Genomic DNA, 25,704 nt, shown 5'->3' on the forward strand with positions numbered 1-25,704 from the left:
GTAGAGCAGGGATTTCCAACCTATGGGTCGGGACCCAAACATGGGTCCCATTAGATTTGTTAAAGGTCACCAACTGGGCAATTTCCAGCTGCATGTGGCTGTTAAAGAAGCTATTTGCAGTTTCTTAACGCTTCTGCATCAGGCAGATAGCTATCAATAGCGATAGCTGCTGGAGATGGCAGCTACCTCGATCACTAGGGATAGCAATTATGTTATGCCTAGGTGTTGAAACCTTAACACTTCAGCTAATTGTTGGGAGCAGGAGGGCTGGGGGAGCCACCCAGCCTAGCAGCCCTGGTGAAGAGGCTGAGGGAGAAGGAGTGTCTAAGGCTGGGGTTGTTGAGGGATGCGGGGAGGTCTAAGACTGGGGGAAGTTTGGGGCTGCAGGGAGAGTCTAATGTTGGGGTGGTATGGGGCTGCTTGGGGGGCTCTGAGGCTGGGGTTTGGGGCTGCTGGGGGGGTTTAAGGCTGGAGGCAGTTTGGGACCGTGGGGGGAGGGGGTGCAGTTTAAAACCTGGCCAAGGGTGAAGGTCTGCAGGGGGGGGGGGGTGTGCCTAATACAGTAAATCCTGGAGTTACCCAGGGGTTGTTCCTGCAACTCCTGCATAACTCGAATTTTCCTGCAAGGAGAGTGGAGCCAGGAACCACCAGAGCTAGTCAGTTTCCTGGCTCCCAGAGCGGCAGGAGCTGGGAACCAGGGGCAGGCTGGTTCCAGTCTCCTCATGGCTTGTGGGGCCAGGAAACTGATCAGCTCATGGCTCGTCAGTTTCATGTTCCTTCCAGCTCAGGGGAAGGAACCAGGCTAGGAGTCTTCTTCTCTTTCCCCAGCCACAGGGCTGTCAGACAGCTGCACGTCCGAGGAAAGGAGGGAAAAGGCTCCAGCTGCGGGTCTCCCTGCTCCCAGCCATGGACACTGCTCATATACACAGGGTAAGTTCACTCATACAGTGAATAAAGGTAGGTATATAGGCTCCTCATTTTAGCAAGTACTCATAAATAAAGTACTCATTAAGCGAGGGATGGGTGTACCATATGCACCGTCTTTTCCCAATTAATAAAGTGACGGGTCCTTGCACCAAAGAGTTTGTTGTATAAAACAGACAACAAAAGAAAAGTAGCACAATTCACCTGGTAGGGATATGGGACTATGCTATGTCTATACTACAGCATAACGTCAATTTTAAGATTTTACAACGTGACTGTCTTCCCTACAAATACCATTAGATTGATTCTAGGGGGCACCAAGGTCGATTTTTTTCCCCCACCCCTCTGATGCAGAGTAACATCAAGTTCGAATTTACTAGGTCAATTCAGTGCTAGTGTGGAATCAGTGTTAATTTAAAATCGATTTGATCGGTCCCCAGAGGTATCCCACAATGCCCTGAATCTTTCCGTTCTGGCCACTTTCACCTACGCTGCTCTCCAGGGTGCAGAAGTAGGAAACAGGAAGCCTGGGAATTAGAATTCATTTTCTTTCTGGCCACTGTGGTGACTGCATCTAGCCATGATTTCTCAGGGTGGCAAAAGAGCCCCAGAATGGAGCCATCAGGAGTTTTAGACCACATGTTTCAGATAAGCTACAAATAGTGATAATTTAGAGCTCAAAATCCAAAGTGGTGGACACTGATTCTCTATTAGAATATATCAAAGATGAAAGACAGAGACTGTGTCTGCATGGCGGGGGCTATTTTGAAACATTGCAGTATACCGAAATAGCTGTCTCACTTCTATGCAATGCACTCATCATTTCAAAATACTTTTTCGAATTAATGGACACTCTATTCCGGAATCCCTGTGCTCCTCATTGCAGGAGGAATAAGGGCTGCTTTGAAATAACATTTTATTTCAACCCGTGGTGCCTTTTAGGCAACATCACATGACGAAATAGCTCATTTCAAAATGGACTTTGAAATAAACTACAGAATAAGCTACGCATAACTCATTTGGAGTTTAGGCTGTTGTGTAGACATAGCGGGTGCATCTACACTAGCCGGCTACTTCGAAGTAGCCGGCACAACATCGAAATAGCACGCGTCGCGTCTGCATGCGCTGTGTGCTATTTCGACATTGAAATCGACTAGACATCGAAATCGCTATTCCCATCAAACATGGGAATAGCGCCCTACTTCAACGTCGAAGTAGGGTGTGTGTAGATGATCCACGTCCCACTACTTCAAAATAGTGGGGTCCTCCGTGGCGGCCATCAGCTGAGGGGTTGAGAGACGCTCTGTCCAGCCCCTGTGGGGCTCTATGGTCACCACGCGCAGCAGCCCTTGGCCCAGGGCTTCTGGCTGCTGCTGCTGCAGCTGGTGGTCCATGCTGCATTCACAGGGTCTGCAACCGGTTGTCGGCTCTGTGGATCTCGTGCTGTACAGGCCGAGTGTGTCTGGGAGGGGCCCTTTAAGGGAGTGGCTTGGGGCTTTGCTGGCCCCTTATTTCAACGGGAAGCGCTTGTGTGTGTGTGTGGATGCTCTGCATTTCCTTCCAGGGCGGCTGCTTTCAACGTTCTCCGTCGCTACTCCAACGTTGAACATTGACGGTACCAGCCCTGGAGGACATGTAGACGATACGTGTCGAAGTAGCCTGTTTCGATGTTCTTACGTTGAAATAGGCTACTTCAATGGAGTGTGCTAGTGTAGACGTAGCCAGCCAGACTGAACTGACCAAAAACAGAAAAGAGATGGGTGAAAAATTCAGTAAGTGACAGCCCAACTCATTCCAGAATACCTGCAGGGAGGCTGGAGGAGGAGCAGCCTGAGTGACAGGCTAAACTGATTAGCTGGGCAGTTGCCACCCTCATCAGGAGGAGCAGGAGAGGCTATGCTAGTCCCAGCCTGAAAAGTCAACTAATCAGAGGAGGCCAGAAACTGAATATGAGGAGGCTTTGAAAGGCTACTGTGGGTGGGTCTGTGAGAGTGGACGAGACCAGGAAAAGTTCAAGAGCAGCAGAGAACACAACCAGGCAGAAGCAGCAGCAAGAGAGGAGAAAAGACAGAAGCAAAAACAGACAGAGCATAAGACCTGAGACTATAGAGAGGAATTGGTGAAGGAGTGTAAGGATAGGTCTACACTACCAAGTTTTGTTCACCAATGATTTAGACACTGGCGTAGAGAGTACGCTTAATTTTGGAGACGACACCAAACTGGGAGGGGTTGCAACTGCTTTGGAGGATAGGGTCATAATTCAAAATGATCTGGGCAAACTGGAGAAACAGTCTGAGGTAAATAGGATGAAGTTTAGTAAGAGCAAATGCAAAGTACTGCACTCAGGAAGGACTAATCAGCTTCACGCATACAGAATGGGAAGCAACTATCTAGGAAGGAGTACTGTGGAAAAGGATTTAGGGGTCAGTGGACCACAAGCTAAACATGAGTCAGTGTGATGCTGTTGCAAAAAAAACAAACATGATTCTGGGATGCATTAACAGGAGTGTCGTGAGCAAGACACAAGAAGTCATTTTTCCGCTCTGCTCAGCACTCATTAGGCCTCAACTGGAGTATTGCCTCCAGTTCTGGGCACTACGTTTCAAGAACAAGGGAGAAATTAGAGAAGGTCCAGAAAAGAGCAACAAGAATGATTAAAGGTCTAGACAACATGAGCTATGAGAGAAGAGACTGAAAGAACTAGACTTGTTTAGTTTAGAAAAGAGAAGACTTAGAGGGGACATGATAGCAGTTTTCAAGTACCTAAAACAGAGTTACAAGGAGGAGGGAGAAAAATTGTTCTCGTGGGCCTCTGAGGATAGGACAAGGAGCAATGGGCTTAAACTGCAGCAAGGGAGGCTTAGATTAGACATTAAGAAAAACTTCCTAACTGTCAGGGTGGTTAAACACTGGAATAAACTACCTAGGGAGGTTGTGGAATCTCCATCACTGGAGATATTTAAGAGCAGGTTGAACAGACATCTATCAGGGATGGTCTAGATGGTGGTTGGTCCTTCTGTGAGGGCAGGGGACTGGACTATTATCTCTCAAGGTCCCTTTCAGTGCTGGTGTTCTATGATTTATTGATAAAACCCATGTCAGCACCCAAAAGTTGACTAAACAAAACCCATCAGAGAATGTTCACACTTGCTCCTTCTGTTGAGAGATCATGTCCACATCGCAGGCACCATCAACAACAGTCTGAGCCTTGCCTTATGGATATGTATCCCACAGCACTGTACTGTGGGAAGGTAGAGCTGACCCCTGGGCATTTTGGGATTCTCTCTGAGTTCACTCACAGCCTCCTCAGCTGCTGAATGTGGCACAATGAGTAGCTCTCAGGTCTTCAGGCTGAGCAATGTCAAAGCTGCACAGCAGCCTACGCCAGCAGCCTGCCTGCCCCTATGTTCCTAGTGCAGGGCAGAACAGGAGCAGTCCAACTATTTGGGGGAGCTCACTCGGCTGTCCGATACATGCCAGAACTTTGGAAGGGGAAGGGTGCATGCCTGTAGCACAGCCATCAAGGTAAGCATTGTGGGATACTGGCAGAAGCCAGTTCTATCAACATAACAAACAGCAGGGTCTCCATTGACCCTCTGTGAACAATAACTGAGAGGCGGAGGTTGGGGGGGGGGGGGGGGGGGGGGGGGGGGAGTCTCTCAGTAGAAGTGGAATTATTTTGTTGCTGAAACTGGGTGTTTTTCTCAACAAAAGTTTTACTGCAGTGTGAACGCTCACTGCTTTGTTACCAAAAGGCACTTTCTGGCAACAAAACTTAAGCGCACAGACAAAAAGTCTGATATCTAACAGCTTGTGTGTGCCTGCTAAAAAAGCTGGGCATCTACAGTTCAGTGGGATCCATCCCACCCTGTAGTTGGCCAACGTTCACATAATGTCATCATTAAGAAGCAGATGTTTTTAAGATTTAATATTGTGATGTATAATAACCATACGTATGCAGTTCCGGGCGTTTTATCACTGAGTTCAATGTTCTAAGCGACATCTATACTAGCTCCCCCCTTTCGAAAGGGGGACGCTAATGAGACTTCAGGATATGCTCTTGAGGTGCTTCAATGAATATGCAGTGCCTCATTAGCATAATGGCAGCCATGGCACTTTGAAAGCGACGCTTCAATCATGCGCGGCTCATCTACACGGGGTCGTTTTCTAAAGGACCACACACACTTCAAAATCCCCGTATTCCTATTTGGTTATAGGGATAAGGGGATTTCAATGTCTGAGGGGTCCTTTTCGAAACGTGTAAACGAGCCGTGCGCATCATCAAAAGCGGCACTTTCAAAGTGCCATGGCCACCATTATGCTAATGAGGCACTGTCATTGCAGCACCTCAATAGCATATCCTGAAGTCTCATTAGCGTCCCCCTTTTGAAAGGAGAGTGCTAGTGTAGACATGGTCCTACTGTAACCTATTGAAAGCCCTATCCATACCTATGAGAAGTTTACACAGAGCAAGACAGTGGTTTATTGTAACACTGAGGTTTCACCTGTGGCCCATGCACCCCTTTTACCTCACTCCCCCACGTGCTTGTAGTGCACATGGGGCAGTGGAGCCCCACATTTGCTACTCTTCCACCTCCATCTCACCACTGTCGGAGCACCACAAGTCACCTGATTCGCACCCTGGGAAGGACAGGAAGGAGCAGAGAGACAGCACAAATCAGGTAATCTGCAATGCTCCGAAAGGTGCTGAGAGGGAAGAGGGAGTGAAGTAGAAAATGCAGGGCTTCGGTGCCCCAGTGTGTGAGTGGCATGGGGAGCAGAAACAGGTAGCAGGTGGAACCCAGTGGGCCATAGATCTGCCCGTGCAGCCCACTGAGACAAAGGAGGACACTCAAAACTATGTCTATTCATTCCATTATGCTATGCTGCTTACTTTTTTAGAGTTACACTGTAATACGGTTTTGTACATATGCATGACGAATTTTTATGTTATCTGTTAAACAGTCCAATGTTAGATCACTGAGGGTCTTCTGAATTTTTATAAAGGGTCAACGTGTACCAATATTGCAACATTCTATGTATTCTACTCCACTGCCAGAATGTATAATCTCCAAGTACAACATTGTGTCTTACTATCTATTACACTGGGTAAGTCTCTCTTTTCTGTTTTGTTAAATATGCTGTTATCTGCCTATTTCTTTTCAACACAGAAGACTCTTTATGCAAAACAACTGCTTGTTTGTCAATTCTTTGAGGGCAAGGTTGTATCTGTGTCTTTCCAATGCTTAGAAGAATTAGCCTGCTCTAGGGAGTCACCTGTGGAGCAGAGACAAAACCGTGGTAATATCCTGGAAATTCCTATAGGGTGAGTAATTAGCAGACAAACTTTTACCCATTTGGGATGACTAATCAGCAAGCTAGCACTGAAGTGCCTGGGTCCAAATTTTAGGGTAAAAACTTCCTTTCCCTGCACCCGATTCAGCTTTCACCCTTTATCTGTGGTCTACTGAAACTGGAAGCTCTTAAGAGCAAGGGCCATCTCTCACTAGCTACGTCTACACGGGGATGCTACATCGAAATAGCTTATTTCGATGTAGCGAAATCGAAATAAGCTATTTCGATGAATAGCGTCTACACGTCCTCCAGGGCTGGTGCCATCAACGTTCAATGTCGACGTTGGGCAGCACCACATTGAAGTAGGCGCTGCAGGGGAGCGTCTACATGCCAAAGCGGCCCACATCGAAATAAGGGTGCCAGGAACAGCTGCAGACAGGTTCACAGGGTGGACTAACACTTTCCGGGCAACAGGAAGCCGCTCCCTTAAAGGGCCCCTCCCAGACACACTCAGCCTGCACTGCACGCTGTCTGCAGAGCCACAAGCCCGCACACCCCATGGAAGCGCTATGGACCGCCAGCAGCAGCAGCAGCCAGAAGCCCTGGGCTAAGGGCTGCTGCACACGGCAACCACAGAGCCCTGCAGGGGCTGGGCAGAGCGTCTCTCAACCCCTCAGCTGATGGCCGCCATGGCGGACCCCGCTATTTCAATGTTTCTGGATGCGGATCGTCTACACATGCCCTACTTCGATGTTCAACATCGAAGTAGGGCGCTATTCCCATCTCCTGTTGGGGATAGCGACTTCGACGTCTTGCCGCCTTACATCGATTTCAACTTCGAAATAGCGCTCACCACGTGTAGACATGGCGGGCGCTATTTCAAAGTTGGCACAGCTACTTCAAAGTAGCTGGCTCGTGTAGACGCGCCTACTGTGTATCTGCACAATGTCTACTGCAATAGTCACCATCTCAACTGGGCTTCCTACAGGTGACTGTAATGAAAACAGCACCACAAAAGCAGACAAACAGAATTGGCAAAGAAAAATCATAAGAGATGCTTATTATATGTGAATATTATTTTAGATACATACTTCAAGAGGAGCTAAAGAGAGGGAAGTCAACTATAAATTTAAGTGGACTAATTTCAAGAGAACCCGTTTCCTGATGGAACACCTCTCACGAGCACATTGTAACTTAAAAAAAAATCTCATTCCCCTGGTGGTGACCGGAAGGTTCTTTTGGGCATGCCTCACAGCAAATACCCGGTGACCAAATTTCCTCCTGCTTTCCCCCTAAGGTCTGTATCTATGTCCGATTGCTGATTAAACAGTTTCTTTCATGAACTGTTTCATCTTCTCTACAATCCTCTACCCCAGAGAAGCACATAAAAGTGGTGTCATCCTGCTTTTGTAAGAGACAGAAAATGCAGCTGTCCAAGATAGACTGGAACTAACCATGCACAGAGTACTGTCAGATGCAGGAAGCAAACAAGCTGAAAAGATGGAAAAATGGTGGTGGTGGTCTCTTTGTAGGCACTATCTGCAGTAAGTAATAAGTAAAATATTTTCAGCTAGCAATGTGATTTTCAAGTTGGTGTTCTTACAAGCTACAAAATAATTTTTGAACAAAGTGTCCAATAGTTGCAAATGTAGAATATAACTTCAGTGTTCCCACAGCTCACTTCATACGCTTTTAAAGTGTTTAGTGTGTTGCCATGCTGACACAAAATAAAAGATTTTAGTACACGACACATGGATCTTAATATAGTTTTTGAATAAAGCAAATAAGACCTTACATACCTGCTGTGATTTCCACATTTGGATCCCTAGTGAGATATTCTATCACAGGGCCAGAAACATAGCCAGATCCAAGTAACAAGACTCTCTTCTTATCCTTTATCAGTGACCGTGAGTATTCCCTAAAGGAGTTACGGTCAAAAATAAAAACATACAGAATAAGCAAACGGCTGAAGCCAATTTCAAGTTAGTATGTTTTAGTAAGTTTACAAACCAAGAGCTCATGTCAGGAAGCAGTTTAAGTCTGGATTATGTCACTTGCTTAATATTTGTCTGAATTTCTATTGCACAACTTCTGTATCAGGGAAAGTGGACAAAAATATCTAAATCCAACCCCAAAAAGGTCACACCACTTGATCCCTATTCCATAGCTCTCTAGCAGCTGTGACCTCTCATTCTTCCTTGGAAGTCATTGCATTTTACTCAACAGCTGAGCTACCCTAATTTCATAAACAGGGATCTACCAAATTTATCGCCATGAAAAACGCATTCACAGACCATGAATGATCTTTGGTGTGCTTTTACCTTGCACTATACAGATTTCATGGGCAAGACCAGCATTTCTCAAATTGTGAATCCTGACCCAAAAGGGAGTTGCAAGGTGGAAAGGTGGCAGTGGGGGTTACTTGCAGTGTTATTTTGGTTTGGATTGCCTCCCTTATTTCTGCATTGTCTACAGAGCTGGGTAGCCAGAGAGTAGCAGTTGCTGAGGGCCCAGCTCTATGGGCAGCAGCTCAGAAGGGTGACAATACCATACCATCCTAACTTCTGCACTAGTTCGGGCAGCACTATTGCTCCCAGCCGGCAGCCACCACTCCCCAGCTCTGGGGGCAGTGCTACCACCAGCAGCAGCGCAGAAATGACGGTACAATTGCCACTCCTCCACAAGTCCTTTTTGGGTCAGAATTACAAACACTAACATTTCAGATTTAAATTGCCAAAATCATGAAATTTACAATTTTTAAGATCCTTTGACCATGAAATTGATCAACATAGACCATGAATTTCCTAGGGCCTGATTGATAACACAAAGACTTTAAAGCCAAAAAGGATCATCACGATTAATAACGAACTCTTGCACATTGCAAATCATAGAACCTCACCTATCCAATCCTGTTACTAAAGTTCTACTGCTTTTCCCTCCCATTATCCACCAGACTTATAAACTAGATGTTTGCAAATGGATTCCTTAATTATTTGCTCTGTTATCTTTTCTGCTATAGAAGTTAAGCTGACTGGTCTGTAGCATCATGGATTGTCCTTATTTCCCTTTTTAAAGATGGGCATGATAATTACCCTTTTCCAGTCTTCTGGACTCTCCCCTGACTTTTCAAAGATGATAGCTAAAGGCTCAGCTAATGGACAGACTGTACCAGAGTCAGTCACTTTAGGACACTGGGGGAGCCTATACAGACAGGTAGCTTCAGACAGTACCTACATAATAAAACCTGCTTGTCAAATCTGGGACCACCTGTACAACAATCCCAGCACAACTTCATCAACTAGTAACACAGGCAGAATATCACAAGATGGGATCTTTTGGCATGGTAGGACAAAATCTTTCCTCCAACAGTCCCACATCAGCTCTGATATAGGATACTCCTCACCCAAGATACTACTCCAAAACTCTTCCCCACCACATCCCAGGCCTATACCAGATGTGTACACAGAGACGTATAAAGAGGGGTAAAGTAGATTGCATCATCAATCCTGGAACAGAGGAAAGACTCCTTGCAGAAGAGATGGCTTATACAATAGCCCTAGTTTTAATTGTCCAGTGGACAGAGTTTAACTACACTGGGATTGGCTGATCGCTGCCTCGGCATGTACTTGTGTTATAAACTGCCAAGAGACATTTTTGGTACATCAGTAATTGCAAAGTTTTTATATTACAAAAAAAGAATGCATGAACTACTTCTGTAAATCAAACTCCCATGTTAATTAAATTCTGGACAGCACTTTGACAGTAACACCTAAATGTTCAAAGAGATGTGCCAAAGCAACATGTAACCAGCACAAGCTATGCAAAGTGGTGAAGAAATTATGGTGAAGATTTGATAGCTTACTATATCCAGCTCTCCTCTTTGGCTAAACCTTTACATTTTAAACTTTAGGTTCATTTGCATTAGTTCCAAAGAAATACAAAGGGAAGACATCAGAGAATAGACTCTGACATTGGCTAGTAGCACTCTTCCTTTAACTAAATGGCTGTGTCTACATGTGCCTCAAACTTTGAAATGGCCATGCAAATGGCCATTTCGAAGTTTACTAATGAAGCGCTGAAATGCATATTCAGCGCTTCATTAGCATGCGGGCGGCAGCGGCGCTTCGAAATTGACGAGCCTTGCCGCCGTGCGGCGCGTCCAGACGGGGCTCCTTTTCGAAAGGACGCCACCTTCTTCGAAGTCCCCTTATTCCCATGAGCTCACGGGAATAAGGGGACTTCAAAGTAGGCAGGGCCCTTTCAAAAAGGAGCCCCGTCTGGACGCGCCGCGCGGCGGCAAGGCTCGTCAATTTCGAAGCGCCGCTGCCGCCCGCATGCTAATGAAGTGCTGAATATGCATTTCAGCGCTTCATTAGTAAACTTTGAAATGGCCATTTGCATGGCCATTTCGAAGTTTGGGGCACGTGTAGACACAGCCAATGAGTTACATGGAGGACAGGAGGAGGAAGTCATTCAATATGCTGTTCTGCAGAAAGACCAGATATTGACCCTTTACAAAGGGGTTAACAGATTCTTTTGTAACCTCCTGCACGGCTCGTGTGAGCTAAGAAGGGTGCCAAAAATGCTGCACCAAAAATAAGAAGGTAGGTGAGTGAAGACAAACAGCTAAGGCAGTCAACCATAACATACACCAGAACCGCTGTAATGAGCGGTGGGTCTTCACAAAGCAAGTGACTTTCTGCACTCCTGAAAACAGGGTAAGACCAATAAATAATTATTCTTCATTCAAAATGGATTTTTAGTGTCCTCAGAAGGATTCACCATTAATTACTTGCAGTATTACTTAACATCTGGGCTACAGAAATTTAATATAAATAAGAAAATTGACATATTGCATTGTTTTCAAATTTTCCTTAATGTGCCCTCATTCTTAAATCCATATTTCACTTCTGTTCTGCCTATTTTCTTTCGAGTTGCATGAACTCCAGGCATAAAATCACCCAAAACAAAACACTAAAACACATCACTGCTAAAACAAGGCTGCTCTGTAAAAAGTATAAAAAAAACGTGGATTGATTACTAGCAATAAGGGAGGTGCGAGGAACTGTATGTTAAGTAAATGAAGCTAACGCCATCTACTTAATTTTTTTTTCCTTCATCATTGCAAGATAAAATAGACGTGGACAAAATAGAATGGTACCTCAAGCAATTGGTATAGCACAAGTGTGATAGAAAGTCAGAGGCCTTTACACAGAATCCTGAATATAGCCAGTCAGTGGTGCAAGAGGCACAACTCTTTCTGAGGACAAGAGCTGCAGGTCCAAAGCATTAAAAACAGGACATTTGCAAAATTATATTTCATGTTCTCAGAGCTCAGGCATCCCTCAACAATAAGCTAAGAAAGTGCTGCATATTTGGAAGATGCAAGGATGGAATAATACTGTAGCATGTAATTCACTTGTCTGAGAAATCCTGATAATTAACATGGCACACATTTGTCACCTATTTTTTTCCCCTCAGGTACAGCATTGCATTAATAACATATGCTAATGGAGTTACGTACATTGGCCGCATCTACAGTAGCAAATTTTTTTTGGAAAATCAGGCTCTTTTTCCGAAAGAGCACAAAAACCGAAAGAACATGGCTCTTCTTCTAGAAGCCACCTTCCACTCCTGAAATCAGGAAAAGCACCTCCTTTCAAAAGCTCCTTTCAAAATAAAAGCATGTGTGGATGCTCTGCAGACCCTTCTTTCAAAAGAGCAGTCTTCATAGTGCCAGAGTATTTGATCCCTGGCATGTTCTTTCAAGAGAGCAAAGGCTATCTAGATCTTTATCGAAAGAGCAAATTGATTTTTTGATCCACTTGTGTGTGTGTGGATGCACTCTTTCTAAAGAAGGTTTTTCAGAAGAGATCTTCCAGAAGAGCTTTTTCCCCAAAGATTGCTGTAGTGTAGATGTAGCCATTAGGGAGATTCACCACAGCATAAATTTAACCACACAAATTAACGTAGATGAATTCCACAAATGTTTAAATAAATGCAAGAAGACAGGTAAAAGGCAAGCATGAATACTTAAAACCTGAGTCACAGAATCAAGGCAATGAAAAAATTAGACCACACTATACATTACCTGCTCTCCCTCAATTTCTGGATATATTTATACTTAGCAGTCAATGAACCATTGGATGCAATCACTGCCTACAAAGCATATGAAACATACAATTACTTTTCCTATGTCTGAATTTTAAATAGCTGGGTCAGAAGAGGAGGGGACAGAACTTGAATCTTACACTTACATCTTGCACAACAGGTGAATAATTCTGGCTTTCAAGAGGCTGCGAGGCATCAGATAATAGCTGGGGAGATGAAGGATTTCAGAGCATTTTATTTCCCACCTTATTTTCAGAGATAAATTCTCTTTGGGAAAAATTTGTTTAATTAAAAGGGAAGTTGTCAAGATTTTAAATTGTATGAAAATACAGGAATTCCACATTAAATAGCTTTTAAAGCCTGAAATTCTCCTGACTCACACAATTGTTTCAAGTGACATTCAACTCTTTTTGAAATCAACAGAAACAAGCTCTTACTTGCCAAAGTTATTTTTGAAAATGGGACTTCAGTGCCTTTAAAAATTTTACCTCAGGCACTGTAGAAAGGTAATTTTTCACACTGATTCAGTTCTGTTCCAGAGCAGAATTTTTTAACCTATATATGATGGGCCAGAAGAGCCACAAAACACAATCAAGGTTTAAGTTTAAACCTTCTACTAGGTCTCTAAGTACACAAGGCCTTACCATTTCTTCAATGTAAGTGAAGAGCATGTCTCCAAAGTATTCTGTTGCTTCTATAGGAAGCTGTGCTGGTAAGTTGTCAATGGTACACATCAGAATCCCAGAGCCTTCCACACTGGAAGAAACAACACTGATTTCACATCACATTTTCTTTGTTGCATTTTTAGAGACGTATTCAAAAGCATGACTTCATGCAGCAGTTGGAGTAGAATACGATACGGAAATACAAAATACAGCACAAATTAAAGGTTGTCCCACCTGCCATGAATAATATGCTGGTCAGCATCGTACATACAAAATGGACTGTCAATTGTTGTGCATTCTGTCATAAATTCTATAGATCCTCCAGTGTCTGCTGAAATGTCACATATTGCCAGAAGTCTAAAGTAGTTAAATAAAAACAATTAATAAAATCGTCCTAACACAAACAAGAATTGTTATAAGAGATCAGAGGATTGTTCTTTACAACAGTTTCAACCAGACCGAAATTAATGCAGTATGTTGAGGAAAAAAAAAGAGTTAAAATGGCTGTTCTACCGGGAAATCACGTCTCAACAATCCAATACAACACGGGTCCAGGCGGCTATTTAAGGAGTCATTTGCGGCTCTGGACTCTGCTGCTGCTGAACCCTCTTGCAGCTCTCTGGCTCACCGCCACTGAAACAGTAGAACCAAATGTAATTGGTTCAAACAACCGGCAGGAGGGATCCGGCCATTAAACTAATCAAATCCAGTTCCAGTATCTCATCAGCGGCAGGGTAGGAAACCTTCCTTCTGTTGGGTGTACATGGCCATCAGGCATAGGCTCCCCACCATCCAAGCACCCTCATCCCCACCAGCTACACCGGAAAGGCTGGAGCCAGATGTGTTGTGCCCCTTCCCAGCTGTAACTCGGGCAAGGAGCACAGCCCCCAAGAGCCAGCTCCAGTCGTACCCTTCCCCATGCACTGCGACCCATTTGCTCTCCAACACAGGGGTAAAAGTAACTTAAACTTTCTAACTGGTACAAATCATTGTGGGCATGCTGTTTTTAAAATAGGGTTTAAAATAAGTACAGTTTGATGTTATTTATTAACATCTCGTATTCACACACATTGCGGCTCTTGCAGTATTGTTTTTGTAACTGCTTTTGAAAAAAATAGATCTTCTCGCTATTTTGGTTGTAGACCCCTGTACTAAAACGTTTGGAGTGGGTCAACAAGCACATGGGTGATCCCCTGGATATAGTGCACTTGAACTTTCAGAAAGCTTTTGACAAATTTCCTCATCAAAGGCTCTTATGCAAACTCAGTGATCATGGAAGAAGAAGAAGAAAGGTCCTCTTGTGGCTCAGTTACAAAGGGTAGGAATAAATGATCCAATTTCACAATTAAAAGAGGTCAATAACAGGGTTCCCCAAGGATCTGTACTAGGGCCTACATAGCTCAATACATTCATAAACAAATGAACAATTGCATGGCAAGATTTATCATTGACAATACAAAAGTTCTCAATAGGCAGTCTGCTTTGGCTTTAATTATGAGTTACAAATAGATCCCCCTGACTAGGTAAGGGGACAACACCATGGCAATGAAATCAAATGTTGATAAATGCAAAGTAATGCACATTGACAAACAATCCCAACCATACATACAAAATGACTGGATTTAAGTTAGCTGTTGCCACGCAAGAGAGACTGTGGCTGCATCTACGCTACAGCAATCCTTTGAAAGAAGAAGTTCTTCTGGAAGAGATCCTCTGAAAAAAACTTCTTTCGAAAGATCACGTCCCGACAGGATACTGGGCTAAATGGGCCAGTGGTCTGAATCAATATGGTCATTATGTCCAGAAAGGAAGCATTTGAAACAGCAGATGTTTTCTGCAATCAATATAATCTATTGATATTATTATTCCTGATAAGATTAAAACAATAACTTGATTAAAGAATTTATTTCAAAGCTACACAATTAATGAATAGTTGAACAAATAACTTTAGCTTGTCAATTGCATAAACCAGACACCATGAAATGCAGAGCATGGTCAATAGTTTATCCTTTCCGTGAGCATACACAAACTATATAAAGAAATCCCTGCTATTATAGGTGTATGTTGTAATGGACTAAGTGGTGTCATTAGACTGGGAGAGGCGCATAAATGTTCCATAACTGACAAAATGGAAGAGAACAATCGGGCAGTGCAGAAATTTTCTATAATTAAGCTATCAGCAAAATATTAAAAGTATAGATTAAAGTTGATGCCTCAAGAACTAGTTGTGGTTACAGATTGCCCTAGTAATAAGTTAGTTGCAAATATCACTGGTTCATTGATTCATAAATAAAGTCAAGCAAGAAAAAGGGATTTTTTTCTTTGTTCTGAAGAGACTGATAAGAGATGAGTTTTAGGGAATAAGTCACACATGACCTTGGGTAGGTGGCCACACTTCACTACTCTCAGATTTGCAATGTATGTTTCCTTTTCTGTTTAGCACTCTGTTAAGTGTGTGTTGTGGTCTTACCTAATTCAGCTGAAGTATTTCAAATCAAGACCCATTAAACTTGCACACACATTGGTCACATTTATTCTCTCATCCTCTTCCACAGAGAGAAGCACGTGCAGGGTTAACTTAGTTTACACATGTGATTTGTCACTAGTACAATGCCATTCATAAGTGCGACATACAAATTCCAGAAGAAACAGAAAGATGTGGAAATGCACATGAGGTGAGATGGGTGAGGTGGATGTTCTGCTCCCAAGTTTCTCTCGTGTACTGTAAAAGTGTTTATTACATGCTGTGTGGAAACCATTGATCTGTACTGCTCAGTTCGAATGAGACAAAATAATTATTACTACCAGACAAAGGTGCCTTACTTGTGTGGTAATTCTGGGCAACCCTCAGTTGCAGCAGTGGTAGGTTTAACTGGAGCCAGCAACCTTTTTGCATCGTGTCGATTTAACAAGCGAGGGGTATGTTGCTCCCAGTAGATTCCATTAATCAAACAAGTAGTGTATGGCGCTAGCTGGAAAGAAAAAACAAACAAAAAAAAATTACAAATTCCAGAAGATCTCTTGTGGATGTTATTGACAGTTGTGAACGGGATCTAGCCCTTTAGGTAAACAATACTAGAATAAACATACTACAGAAAATATGGAACAGTATTTGCTATTGACTTTATTGGGAAAAGCTTATACTGAGAGAACAGTGGCAATGCTCACATCGGTATTAAAACGAGAAGTGTAGAGTTCTGGATATTTGTCATATTCCTCCGGATCATAAATCCCATCACTCTTCCTTACAAGATGATGGTGACGACTTAACACTGTCCCATATACCTTCCTAAGGTCTGCAATAAAGAGGAAAATAGTCTATTTTAAGAAATAATACATTTGGTCAAAAAGACGCTAAAGCTTATCACACCTGCGTCATAGCATTACCTCCAGATTTGGAAACCTCCTTCAGTTCATGTGGCTCCACAAACTCAAAAGGGAGTTCACCGAACACTTCTTGGGCACCCTGCAGATAAAAATAGGACACAGGATCATGCGGCCATCTCCAAAAAGTATGGGATATTGAAAAGTTGCAGAAAGAAAATTGTGACTGTTTTGTGAATGGAAAATTTAGCAAGTGCTCATTTTCAATAGGTTTCACCAGTCCTGCCAGATTATCTATCTCTATAGGGACAATGTACCAATCCACCTGTGCCAAAAACCCATCTGATATGGAGAGCTGCCCAAAGTCTGGGCCACTGTGAAACATGAGCAAGTGTTCATTCTAGCTTCGTGAACTAAAACAAAGCCATCAGATTTCATGTAGTCCACTACCACGGAATGTGTTTGGGGTGGGGCGGGGAAGAGAACAAGACATCTGACAATTCGACGCAGAGTTGTGATCCAGAATCCCAGCTTCGACTGGATACTAATCAACTGTCATTTTAGGCCTCGTGGCTGAGGAAAATTTTCCAAACATAACCTAAATTAGTCACTTGGACCATATTTTCCAAACACTGTGAACTGAAATTGTAACTCTAATATCACTTCTAACAATTCCCATCCACACACAACAATCTCTAGCTTGAGCTAAGTGGCGCTTTGAATTCCAGCTAGCTAGCCTGTTGGGAGTGGAACGCTAAGGAGTGGGGTCTGTTGACATCCCAATGCTGCTGGGTTGATCTAGCAAGGCAGTGAAGATGCAGCAGCTTCAGTTATATATCAGCAACTGTTAATCCAATCACTCTCAAGGTTTTATTTTGAAATGTAGTTGTTCTCAGCCCTAGGGTCTCTAGTCTGCTTACTGCCCTCGCTGAAGTCTGTTCCACCACTTCTACATTCTTACTAGCTAGATTAAAGCTGTCTAAAGTCTTCATCCATAAGGTTGTTTGCCATCCCCATAGGCCTTGCATCAAGACTGTTTGATTGGATTTCCATCAAATAATCAAGTTTAACTTACCCTCAATCTATAGCAAATGGCCTAAAACCAACATTGGAAATCTACAGCCATCTATTGCAAAAGACTTCAACTGGAATTCTGTGTCTGGAAAAAGATTTCCTTTATAGCATTTATTGTCAACTTACTACTAGTACTGTAGTGTGCAAAGCTCTGGATACAGAGAATAACCTGTGACTGTTAAATAATTCTTTACAGTAAGGTCTCACTTTTCTTCTGTTTCATGGAGAATTGCCTGTAGAGTTATTATGCCTCAGAGGCCTGACTGACCCCCAGAACGGTGTTTTCACAGCTGATTCTGAGCTGTCATTCCACTTTAGCATATCTTCATTGGCTTCTCCGCACAGACCATTGCCCAGGTTCCACATCATTTGCTCACGGCACCCAACAGCAGGTTGGTGGTCTCCTGACTTAGTATGTATGCTCAAGAAGTGTGTGAATGTAAAGGTGATGACACCCTGCCACCACCCAGCCCTGAAAGGCAAAGAGCCTCTGCAGGTGACTGCAACTCTCAGGGGGTAGTTGAGAGTGTAACCTTTCCATCCAACCAGCCGTTCATCCATTAGGTACAGACTGGTCAAGTCTTACACTGCAAACCTTCTTTCAGGAATTATACAGACAGATAAAGCAAACAAGTTCTTCAGCATCACCCTTATTCATTCTATAGCATTTACAGGAGGTGATGAGCAGCTTTCCTTGAGAGTGCACCCCAGTTTTTATAATCCATGACTTGTAGTAACCAGTACTGTAGCTCCTCTAAAAGCACAAGTCTGGGGTAACTAGGAATTCATACCTAGCCATGTCAAAAAAATCTTGAAGTCCAAGTGTAATATGCAAATTAATTCCATCTTGAAATCTGATGTGTATGTGATGCCGTTTTAGGTAAAAAGATAAATAAAAAAATAAATATTGCACTAGTTGCGGGAGGGCTTCTTACCTTAGAAACATTACCAGTGCCTGTAAACACAAACGTTAAGGGTCCAATTGACTTTGGCATCAAACCCAGAGAGATTTCATAGCCAGCATCCCTCACTGCTTGCACAGCTTGGCTGCTGTTCCTGTAGTTATGGGCCATACCAATATGCTGAAATCAGATGCAAGGTGCTCTTGTCAGTATGTTTGCCAGATCCAACGACTTTTTATTTTTAATTAAAATGTCCAAATGACATTATATAATAATCTTACCATGAAAGGAGTGTGATGTCCTAAGGCAAGAAATCGTAATCCCATTCCATGTAAAATATTGATCATTCCTATTTCAGAATTACATATTTAACATAAATTAACAATGCTGAATAGTAACAGAGAGGTAGACATGTTACTCTGTATCTTAGCAAAACAAAAAAGCAGTCACGTAGCACTTTAAAGACTAACTAAATAATTTATTAGGTGATGAGCTGTCGTGGGGCAGACTCACTTCTCCAGGTCTGGACATAGTGCTGTACTGGAAATAGCAACACAGTACTAACCCAAACATGAAGAAGTGGGTCTGCCTCACACAAGCTCATCACCTAATAAATCATTTTGTTAGTCTTTAAAGTGCTACCTGACTGCTTTATAATTAACAGTGGAAGTATCACGATCTAGAGTGATTGATAACTAAGACCTTCCTGGACTCAGGATAAAATGGGCTCAGTAGCAAACTTGGCTCTCAGTCCTCATTTGGTTCTCTCAAACATGCCAGTATTTGGAGGATGGAAGGAGAAACCATGTGAGGAGAAGAAAAGAAAGAAGAAGTAGCTCACACCACTAAATTCCACTGGGAAAATAGTGAGGGACAGGGGAAAGACAAGAAATACTTTAATACAAAGCTATCAGCGCTAGACCACCCAACGAAAGGGATCATGTGTTGTAGCTGCACTGTACATTTTGGCTGATGGTGAGGGTGACAGACATTTCTTTCTAGCACAGACACTCTATTGGACTACAGTCACTGGTTCTGCTTCCAGAGAGGATGAACGTCTACTCTGCTGGCAAGAGAAATACTGGTTCTGCATAGACAGATGGGAATTTCTGCAAAATAAAATAATGGAGTTGGGGAGAATCCTTAGGACGCTGACTATACAGAGTGCTAGGAACTATCCATAGGCTAGAAAGGATCTCAAGAGCTGCACAGAGACTACAAAAAGCACCACGAATCTGGATTCTCATGAAGTTCATGTAAACCAAAAAGATGTAAATATTGGTGGACAGTTATTGATCCTAGACCAGCTTAGCTTTAAGCACTGTACCTGCTACACCGGCCCACTGTCCGAAGGCTACCACTCGCATACCTCTGCGATCAACCATTTTCTCATAGTCAATTAATCGAATTTCCTGAAAATACATAAAAAGTTGCTTGTATGTTTTCAGTAAAAGTTGAATTTTAACAGCAAAATAAATACATAAATAAATAAATAAAATTAAGGGTACATTGCTTCTCTGGGAACTGCTTTTCCACGAACCATCTGAGCACCACATGGTGCAGATGCACTTTGCAGACAGTTTTCAGCTATGGATTTGTTTAAGAACAGGTTTGCTTGGTTTATAACCAGTCTCCATAACTTTTTTTAAATGAAGAAATAAAATGTTAGCACTGCAAGCACTAGAACAAAAACGCAACCATCTTCGAGGAATGTAGAGGGACAGATCTTCATCTTGTGTAGTTCAGTAAGGGAAATACACTGGCTGACATGGATGAGGATCTGACCCAGAAGTTATAACAAACAGACTGTATCCTGACGGGATGGCAGGGTGACTCAATCCTAGTGTGCCTTTTGCTGCACACTCTTTGGCAAGCTCACAAGTGAGACTAGAGTAAAAGTTGCAGAGATACTGGAATCAGAGGTACCCTCTCCTCAGTGGGGCTGAAAGATCAGGACTGTGGCTTCTTGGAGACACTTGGTGCCCATGCCCTTCGTAGGAGGAGGACTTCTGGTGTCAGGAACAGCTAGCTGCTCAGAACACTACATTGCATAAACAGAGGATGGAATCTTGGCCCCACTGATGCAGGTGGCAAGAACTTCAGTAACAGGATTTTACCCATTATTATGAAACACATAAAAGGCCAAATCTTACAGTTCAATTACATAGAACTGGATTCTTTGGGATAGTTAACGCCGTAAGGACAGTACACTGGACTCTTTGGACCTCATAATAATATCATGTAAGCTACTGCAACTGCAATGACTTCAATATTTTTTTCTCCCTCCAATTTTCTCTGGCAAGAGAGAGGTCACACCGCCTATATACTCCAACCATGAGGCAATGTCTTGTAGGCAAGCATGTGCGCCACTTAAGTACATTATATGCAAGACTACCAGCTTCAAATGGAACACTCTGCACATATGAACAAATGGAGAGAGACAATTAAATTCCTGACCAAGGACAGACAGCCTAGAATGAATGCTGAAAGCCTAGCTATAATATCAAAATAGACACCTAGAATATAAATGCTGAGACGCAACTACATGTTCTAACCCACTGCTAAGTGATGTATTATAGATAACCTATATCTCGGGTATACAATAGTCTCTTGACTTTCAATGTTTATAGCTTACCTACAGATGTGTAGAGAATCAATATAAGCAGCTTAAAAAAAATTAAATGCATCCCTTAAAACAAACCAACCACTGTGGATAGATGCAGAATTTATGTTAATGTACCAAAAAGAAAGCTTAGGATCTTTGAATGCTTAACTTTTTTCCCATTCCACTTGCATGTTTAATCTTGTTTTTCACTTTGTGTTAACAGAAGCTGATCTTTCTTAATATAATATTTACCCTTCTCAGAATCTCATCCAGTAGAGGCATGTTTGCTTCTTGGGCTTTAATAGTGTGAGAGAAGAACGCATAGCTCTTCTTGGGAATTAATTTACCCTCTGGAGGTCTCTTCACTCCCACGATTAGAGATGCCTCAGAAATGTCTTCCTGAATAATACCCCCTGCTTTTATATAGTCCTGTAAATGAGAGCATAAAAATCACTTTTATTCTTAGATATTAATGAAGAAAACACAAGAGGGTTTAAACCGACTTGGCAAGCAGAAAGATACAAGAAACAAGGTAAGGCCAGATACTAAAAATTATTATTAAAGAGTTTCAGAGCTTGGATTTGTATAGTAATTTTTCAAAGGATCAGAATTAATATTTTAATATCAATTTTGGTGTAGAACAAGAGGGGTGACAAAAAAGTCACACAACAGTTAACAGGTTCCCTTAAAGTTATTTCCTCTCAGAACAACTCTGCAGACTGCTTACATTCAGAAAGCATCATTTTAACACATCACGTTTGTATCACTACAGTATGCCTTTATCCTTCTGTTGATTATGCTTCTCCTGGACTTTAGCCATTTAAAAAAAAATCAGATCAGTCCAGACAAGGTTTGTCACTAAACAGCTGCAGAGTTGAGACTTCATCTGAATTGTAACTGAATAAAAGTTAGATTTTTCAGGTCAGACTTCTCTTGGATTTACTATAATCAAAAAAACAGCTTCAAATTTAAACCTTAAATGTAGCATGTGATAGACTCCTAAGAGGGCAACATTTTGATTTTTGAAAGAGGATGAAGTTTAAACAGATGAGAGACATGGTTCACAGTCATGCTGGAGGGGGACTTTACAAGCAGGGTTCTGCAGGGATCAGTTTTGGGACCAGTTCTGTATCTCTGTTAACAATTTAGATAGTGGCATAGAGAGTACACTTATAAAATTTGCAGATGATACCACATTGTGAGGGATTGCAAGTGCTTGGAGTACAGGATTATAATTCCAAATGATCTGGACAAACTGGAGAAATGGTCTGAGGTAAATAGGCTGAAATTCAACAAGGACAAATGCAACCTACTCCATCTAGGAAGGAACAATCACTTTCACGCATACAAATGGGAAATAAGGAGTACTGGAGAAAGGATTCAAGGATCATAGCGGACCACAAGCAAAATCTGAGTCAACAGTGTGACACTGTTACAAAAAAGCAAACATAATTCTGGGACGTATTAACATGAGTGTTGTAAGCAAGACACAAGTAGTAATTCTGTCACTCTGCTCTGTGCTGATTTGTCCTAAAACTGGAGTACTGTGCACCATATTTCAGAAACAAACATGGACAAGTTGTAGAAGGTGCAGAGAAGAGCAATAAAAATTATTAAAGGTCTAGAAACTATGACATAGGAAGCAAGATTGAAAGAATTGGGCTTGTTTAGTCTTTAGAAGAAAAGACTACAAGGAGATATGAACAGCTTGTTACGAGTAGGAGAGCGAAAAATTATTCTATCATCAATGGTTAAGGAGGACAAGAAGCAATGGGCTCAAAGGTTTAGGTTGGAGATTGGGAAAAACTTGCTGTCACGGTAGATAAGCACTGGAATAAATTGCCCAGGGAGATGGGGAATCTGTCATTCTCTCACCTGCTCTTAAAAATCTCCAAACATCTGTCAGGGATGGTCTAGAAAGATCAGAGAATCACAGGGCTGGAAAGAACCTCAGGAGGTCATCTAGTACAGCTCCCTGCTTCAAGCAGCACCAACCCCAACTAAGTCACCCCAGCCAGGACTTTGTTCAAACCAGGACTTAAAAACTTCGAGGGATGGAGAATCCACCACCTCTCTAGGCAATGCATCCCAGTGCCTCACCACAATCCTTGTGAAGTAGCTTTTCCTAATACCCAACCTACTCCTTTCCTTCTGTAACTTCAGAGCATTGCTCCTTGCTCTGCCATCTGTCACCACTGAGAACACTTTCTCTACATTCTCTTTAGAGCTCCCCTTCAGGAAGTTGAAGGCTGTTATTAAATCACCCCTCATACTTCTCTTCTGTAAGCTAAACAAGCCCAAATCCCTCAGCCTCTCCTCACAGGTAACATGCTCCAGCCCCTTAATCATATTTGTTGCCCTCCGTTGAACCTGTGCCAGCACATGCATATACTTTTTATATCAGGGGGCCCAAAACTCGGCACAATATTGCAGATGTGGCCTCACCAGTGCTGAATAGAGCAGAACCACCACTTCTCTAGATCTGCTTGCAATGCTCCTCCTAATGCACCCTAGTATGCCATTAGCCTTCTTGGCTACAAGTGCGCACTGTTGACTCATATCCAGCCTTCCATCCACCATAACGCCTAGGTCCCTTTCCGCTGTACTGCTGCTGAGCCAGGCAGTCCCCAGCCTATAACAATGCTTGGGATTCTTCTGTCCCAAGTGCAGGACTCTACACTTCTCCTTGTTGTACTGCATCAGATTTCTTTTGGCCCAATCTTCCAATTTATTCAGGTCACTAAGGATCCTCTCTCTGCCCTCCAACTTATCTACCTCTCCCCATAGCTTAGTGTCATATGTAAGCTTGCTGAGGGTGCAATCCAGTCCCTCACCCAGGTCATTAATAAAGATGTTGAACTACACCTCCCCAGAACCGAGCCTTGGGGTACCCCGCTTGAAACCAATCACCATCCAGATATTGAGCTGTTGACCACCACCCATTGGGCCCAACCGTCAAGCCAGCTTTCTATCCATCTTACTTGCTCAACTTGGCTACGTCTACACGTGCACGCTACATCGAAATAGCTTATTTCGATGTCGCGACAAATAATGTCTACACGTCCTCCAGGGCTGGCAACGTCAATGTTCAACTTCGACGTTGGGCAGCACCACATCGAAATAGGAGCTGCGAGGGAATGTCTACACGCCAGAGTAGCACACATCGAAATAAGGGTGCCAGGAACAGCTGCAGACAGGGTCACAGGGCGGACTCAACAGCAAGCCGCTCCCTTAAAGGGCCCCTCCCAGACACAATTGCACTAAACAACACAAGATCCACAGAGCCGACAACTGGTTGCAGACCCTGTGCATGCAGCATGGATCCCCAGCTGCCGCAGCAGCAGCCAGAAGCCCTGGGCTAAGGGCTGCTGCACACGATGACCATAGAGCCCCACAGGGGCTGGAGAGAGAGAGTCTCTCAACCCCTCAGCTGATGGCTGCCATGGCGGACCCCGCTATTTCGATGTTGCGGGATGCAGATCGTCTACACGTGCCCTACTTCGACGTTCAACTTCGAAGTAGGGCGCTATTCCCATCCCCTCATGGGGTTAGCGACTTCAACGTCTCGCCACCTAACGTTGATTTCAACTTTGAAATAGCGCCCAACACGTGTAGCCGTGACGGGCGCTATTTCGAAGTTGGTGCCGCTACTTCGAAGTAGCGTGCACGTATAGACGCGGCCCTTATGGGCAAGAATGTTGTGGGAGACTGTATCAAAAGCTTTGCTGAAGTCAAGGTATATCACATCCACTGACTTCCTCATGTCCACAGAGCCTGTTACCTCATCATACAAGGTAATCAGATTAGTCAGGCACGACTTGCCCTTGGTGAGCCCATGTTGATCGCTCTTGATCACTTTCCCCTCTTCCTAGTGCTCCAAAATGGATTCCTTGAGGATCTCCGCCACTATTTTCCCAGGAATAGAGGTAAGGCTGACTCGTCTATAGTTCTGTGGATCGCCCTTCCTTCTTTTTTTACAGATGGGCACTACATTTGCCTTTTTCCAGTCATCTGGGATCTCTCCTGATCTCCAAGAGTCTTCAAAGATAATGACCAAAGGCTCAGCAATGACATCTGCCAATTCCCTGAGGACCCTTGGGTGCATTAGATCCAGACCCAGGGATTTGTATACATCTAGAGTTCTTCTAGGTTGCTCTTAACTCATTCTTTCCCCACTGAGGGCTGCCCTCCACCTTTCCTTACTGAATTGTCTAGCACTGTAGTGTGGGAGCTGTCCTTGTCCATGAAGACTGAGGCAAAAAAAGCATTGAGTACTTCAGCTTTTCCTACATCATCTGTCACTAGGTTACCTCTCTCATCCAGTAACAGCCCCCCACCTTCTCTGATAACCCTCTTATTGTTGACATGCCTGTAGAAACCCTTCTTGTTACCCTTCACATCCCTTGGCAGCTGCAGTTCCATTTGTGCTTTCACTTTCCTGCTTATTGCCTGGCATTCTCCAGCCATATATTTATACTCTTCCTTAGTCAACTGTTCAAGTTTCCATTTCTTATATGCATCCTTGTTGAGTTTAAGCTGACCAAGGATTTCCCTGTTAAGCGAAGCTGGTTGCCTACCATATATGCATTTCTTACTATGCAGCAGGATGGTTCTTTCTTGTGCCTTCAGTAAGACTTCTTTAAAATACTGCCAGTTCTCTTGAACTCTTCCCTTTCATCTTCATTTCCCAAGGGATCCTGCTCATCAGTTCTCTCAGGGAGTCAAAGTCTGCTCTCCTGAAATCAAGGGTCTGTATATTACTGCTCACCCTTCTTCCTTTTGTCAGGATCCTGAAATGTACTAC

At 43.2% G+C, this 25,704-nt stretch overlaps 1 protein-coding gene across 2 annotated transcripts in view; it reads right to left on the minus strand.

The window, feature by feature from the left end:
* AASS (aminoadipate-semialdehyde synthase) overlaps nucleotides 1–25,704 on the minus strand; it is a 50,710-nt gene that overhangs the window by 19,187 nt on the left and 5,819 nt on the right. For both annotated transcript variants that reach the window (XM_074984111.1, XM_074984109.1), the window contains exons 3-14: nucleotides 21,153–21,329; nucleotides 19,623–19,707; nucleotides 18,577–18,644; nucleotides 18,329–18,475; nucleotides 16,383–16,461; nucleotides 16,164–16,291; nucleotides 15,819–15,967; nucleotides 13,230–13,352; nucleotides 12,975–13,086; nucleotides 12,477–12,536; nucleotides 12,311–12,378; nucleotides 8,019–8,137 (exon numbers count right to left, since the gene is read on the minus strand). In XM_074984111.1, coding sequence (XP_074840212.1) covers nucleotides 8,019–8,137; nucleotides 12,311–12,378; nucleotides 12,477–12,536; nucleotides 12,975–13,086; nucleotides 13,230–13,352; nucleotides 15,819–15,967; nucleotides 16,164–16,291; nucleotides 16,383–16,461; nucleotides 18,329–18,475; nucleotides 18,577–18,644; nucleotides 19,623–19,707; nucleotides 21,153–21,329 — 1,315 coding nt within the window. The remainder of the gene's footprint in view (nucleotides 1–8,018; nucleotides 8,138–12,310; nucleotides 12,379–12,476; nucleotides 12,537–12,974; nucleotides 13,087–13,229; nucleotides 13,353–15,818; nucleotides 15,968–16,163; nucleotides 16,292–16,382; nucleotides 16,462–18,328; nucleotides 18,476–18,576; nucleotides 18,645–19,622; nucleotides 19,708–21,152; nucleotides 21,330–25,704) is intronic.

This window comes from Carettochelys insculpta, chromosome 1 (assembly GCF_033958435.1).
Source record: "Carettochelys insculpta isolate YL-2023 chromosome 1, ASM3395843v1, whole genome shotgun sequence".
Lineage (NCBI taxonomy): Eukaryota > Metazoa > Chordata > Testudines > Carettochelyidae > Carettochelys > Carettochelys insculpta.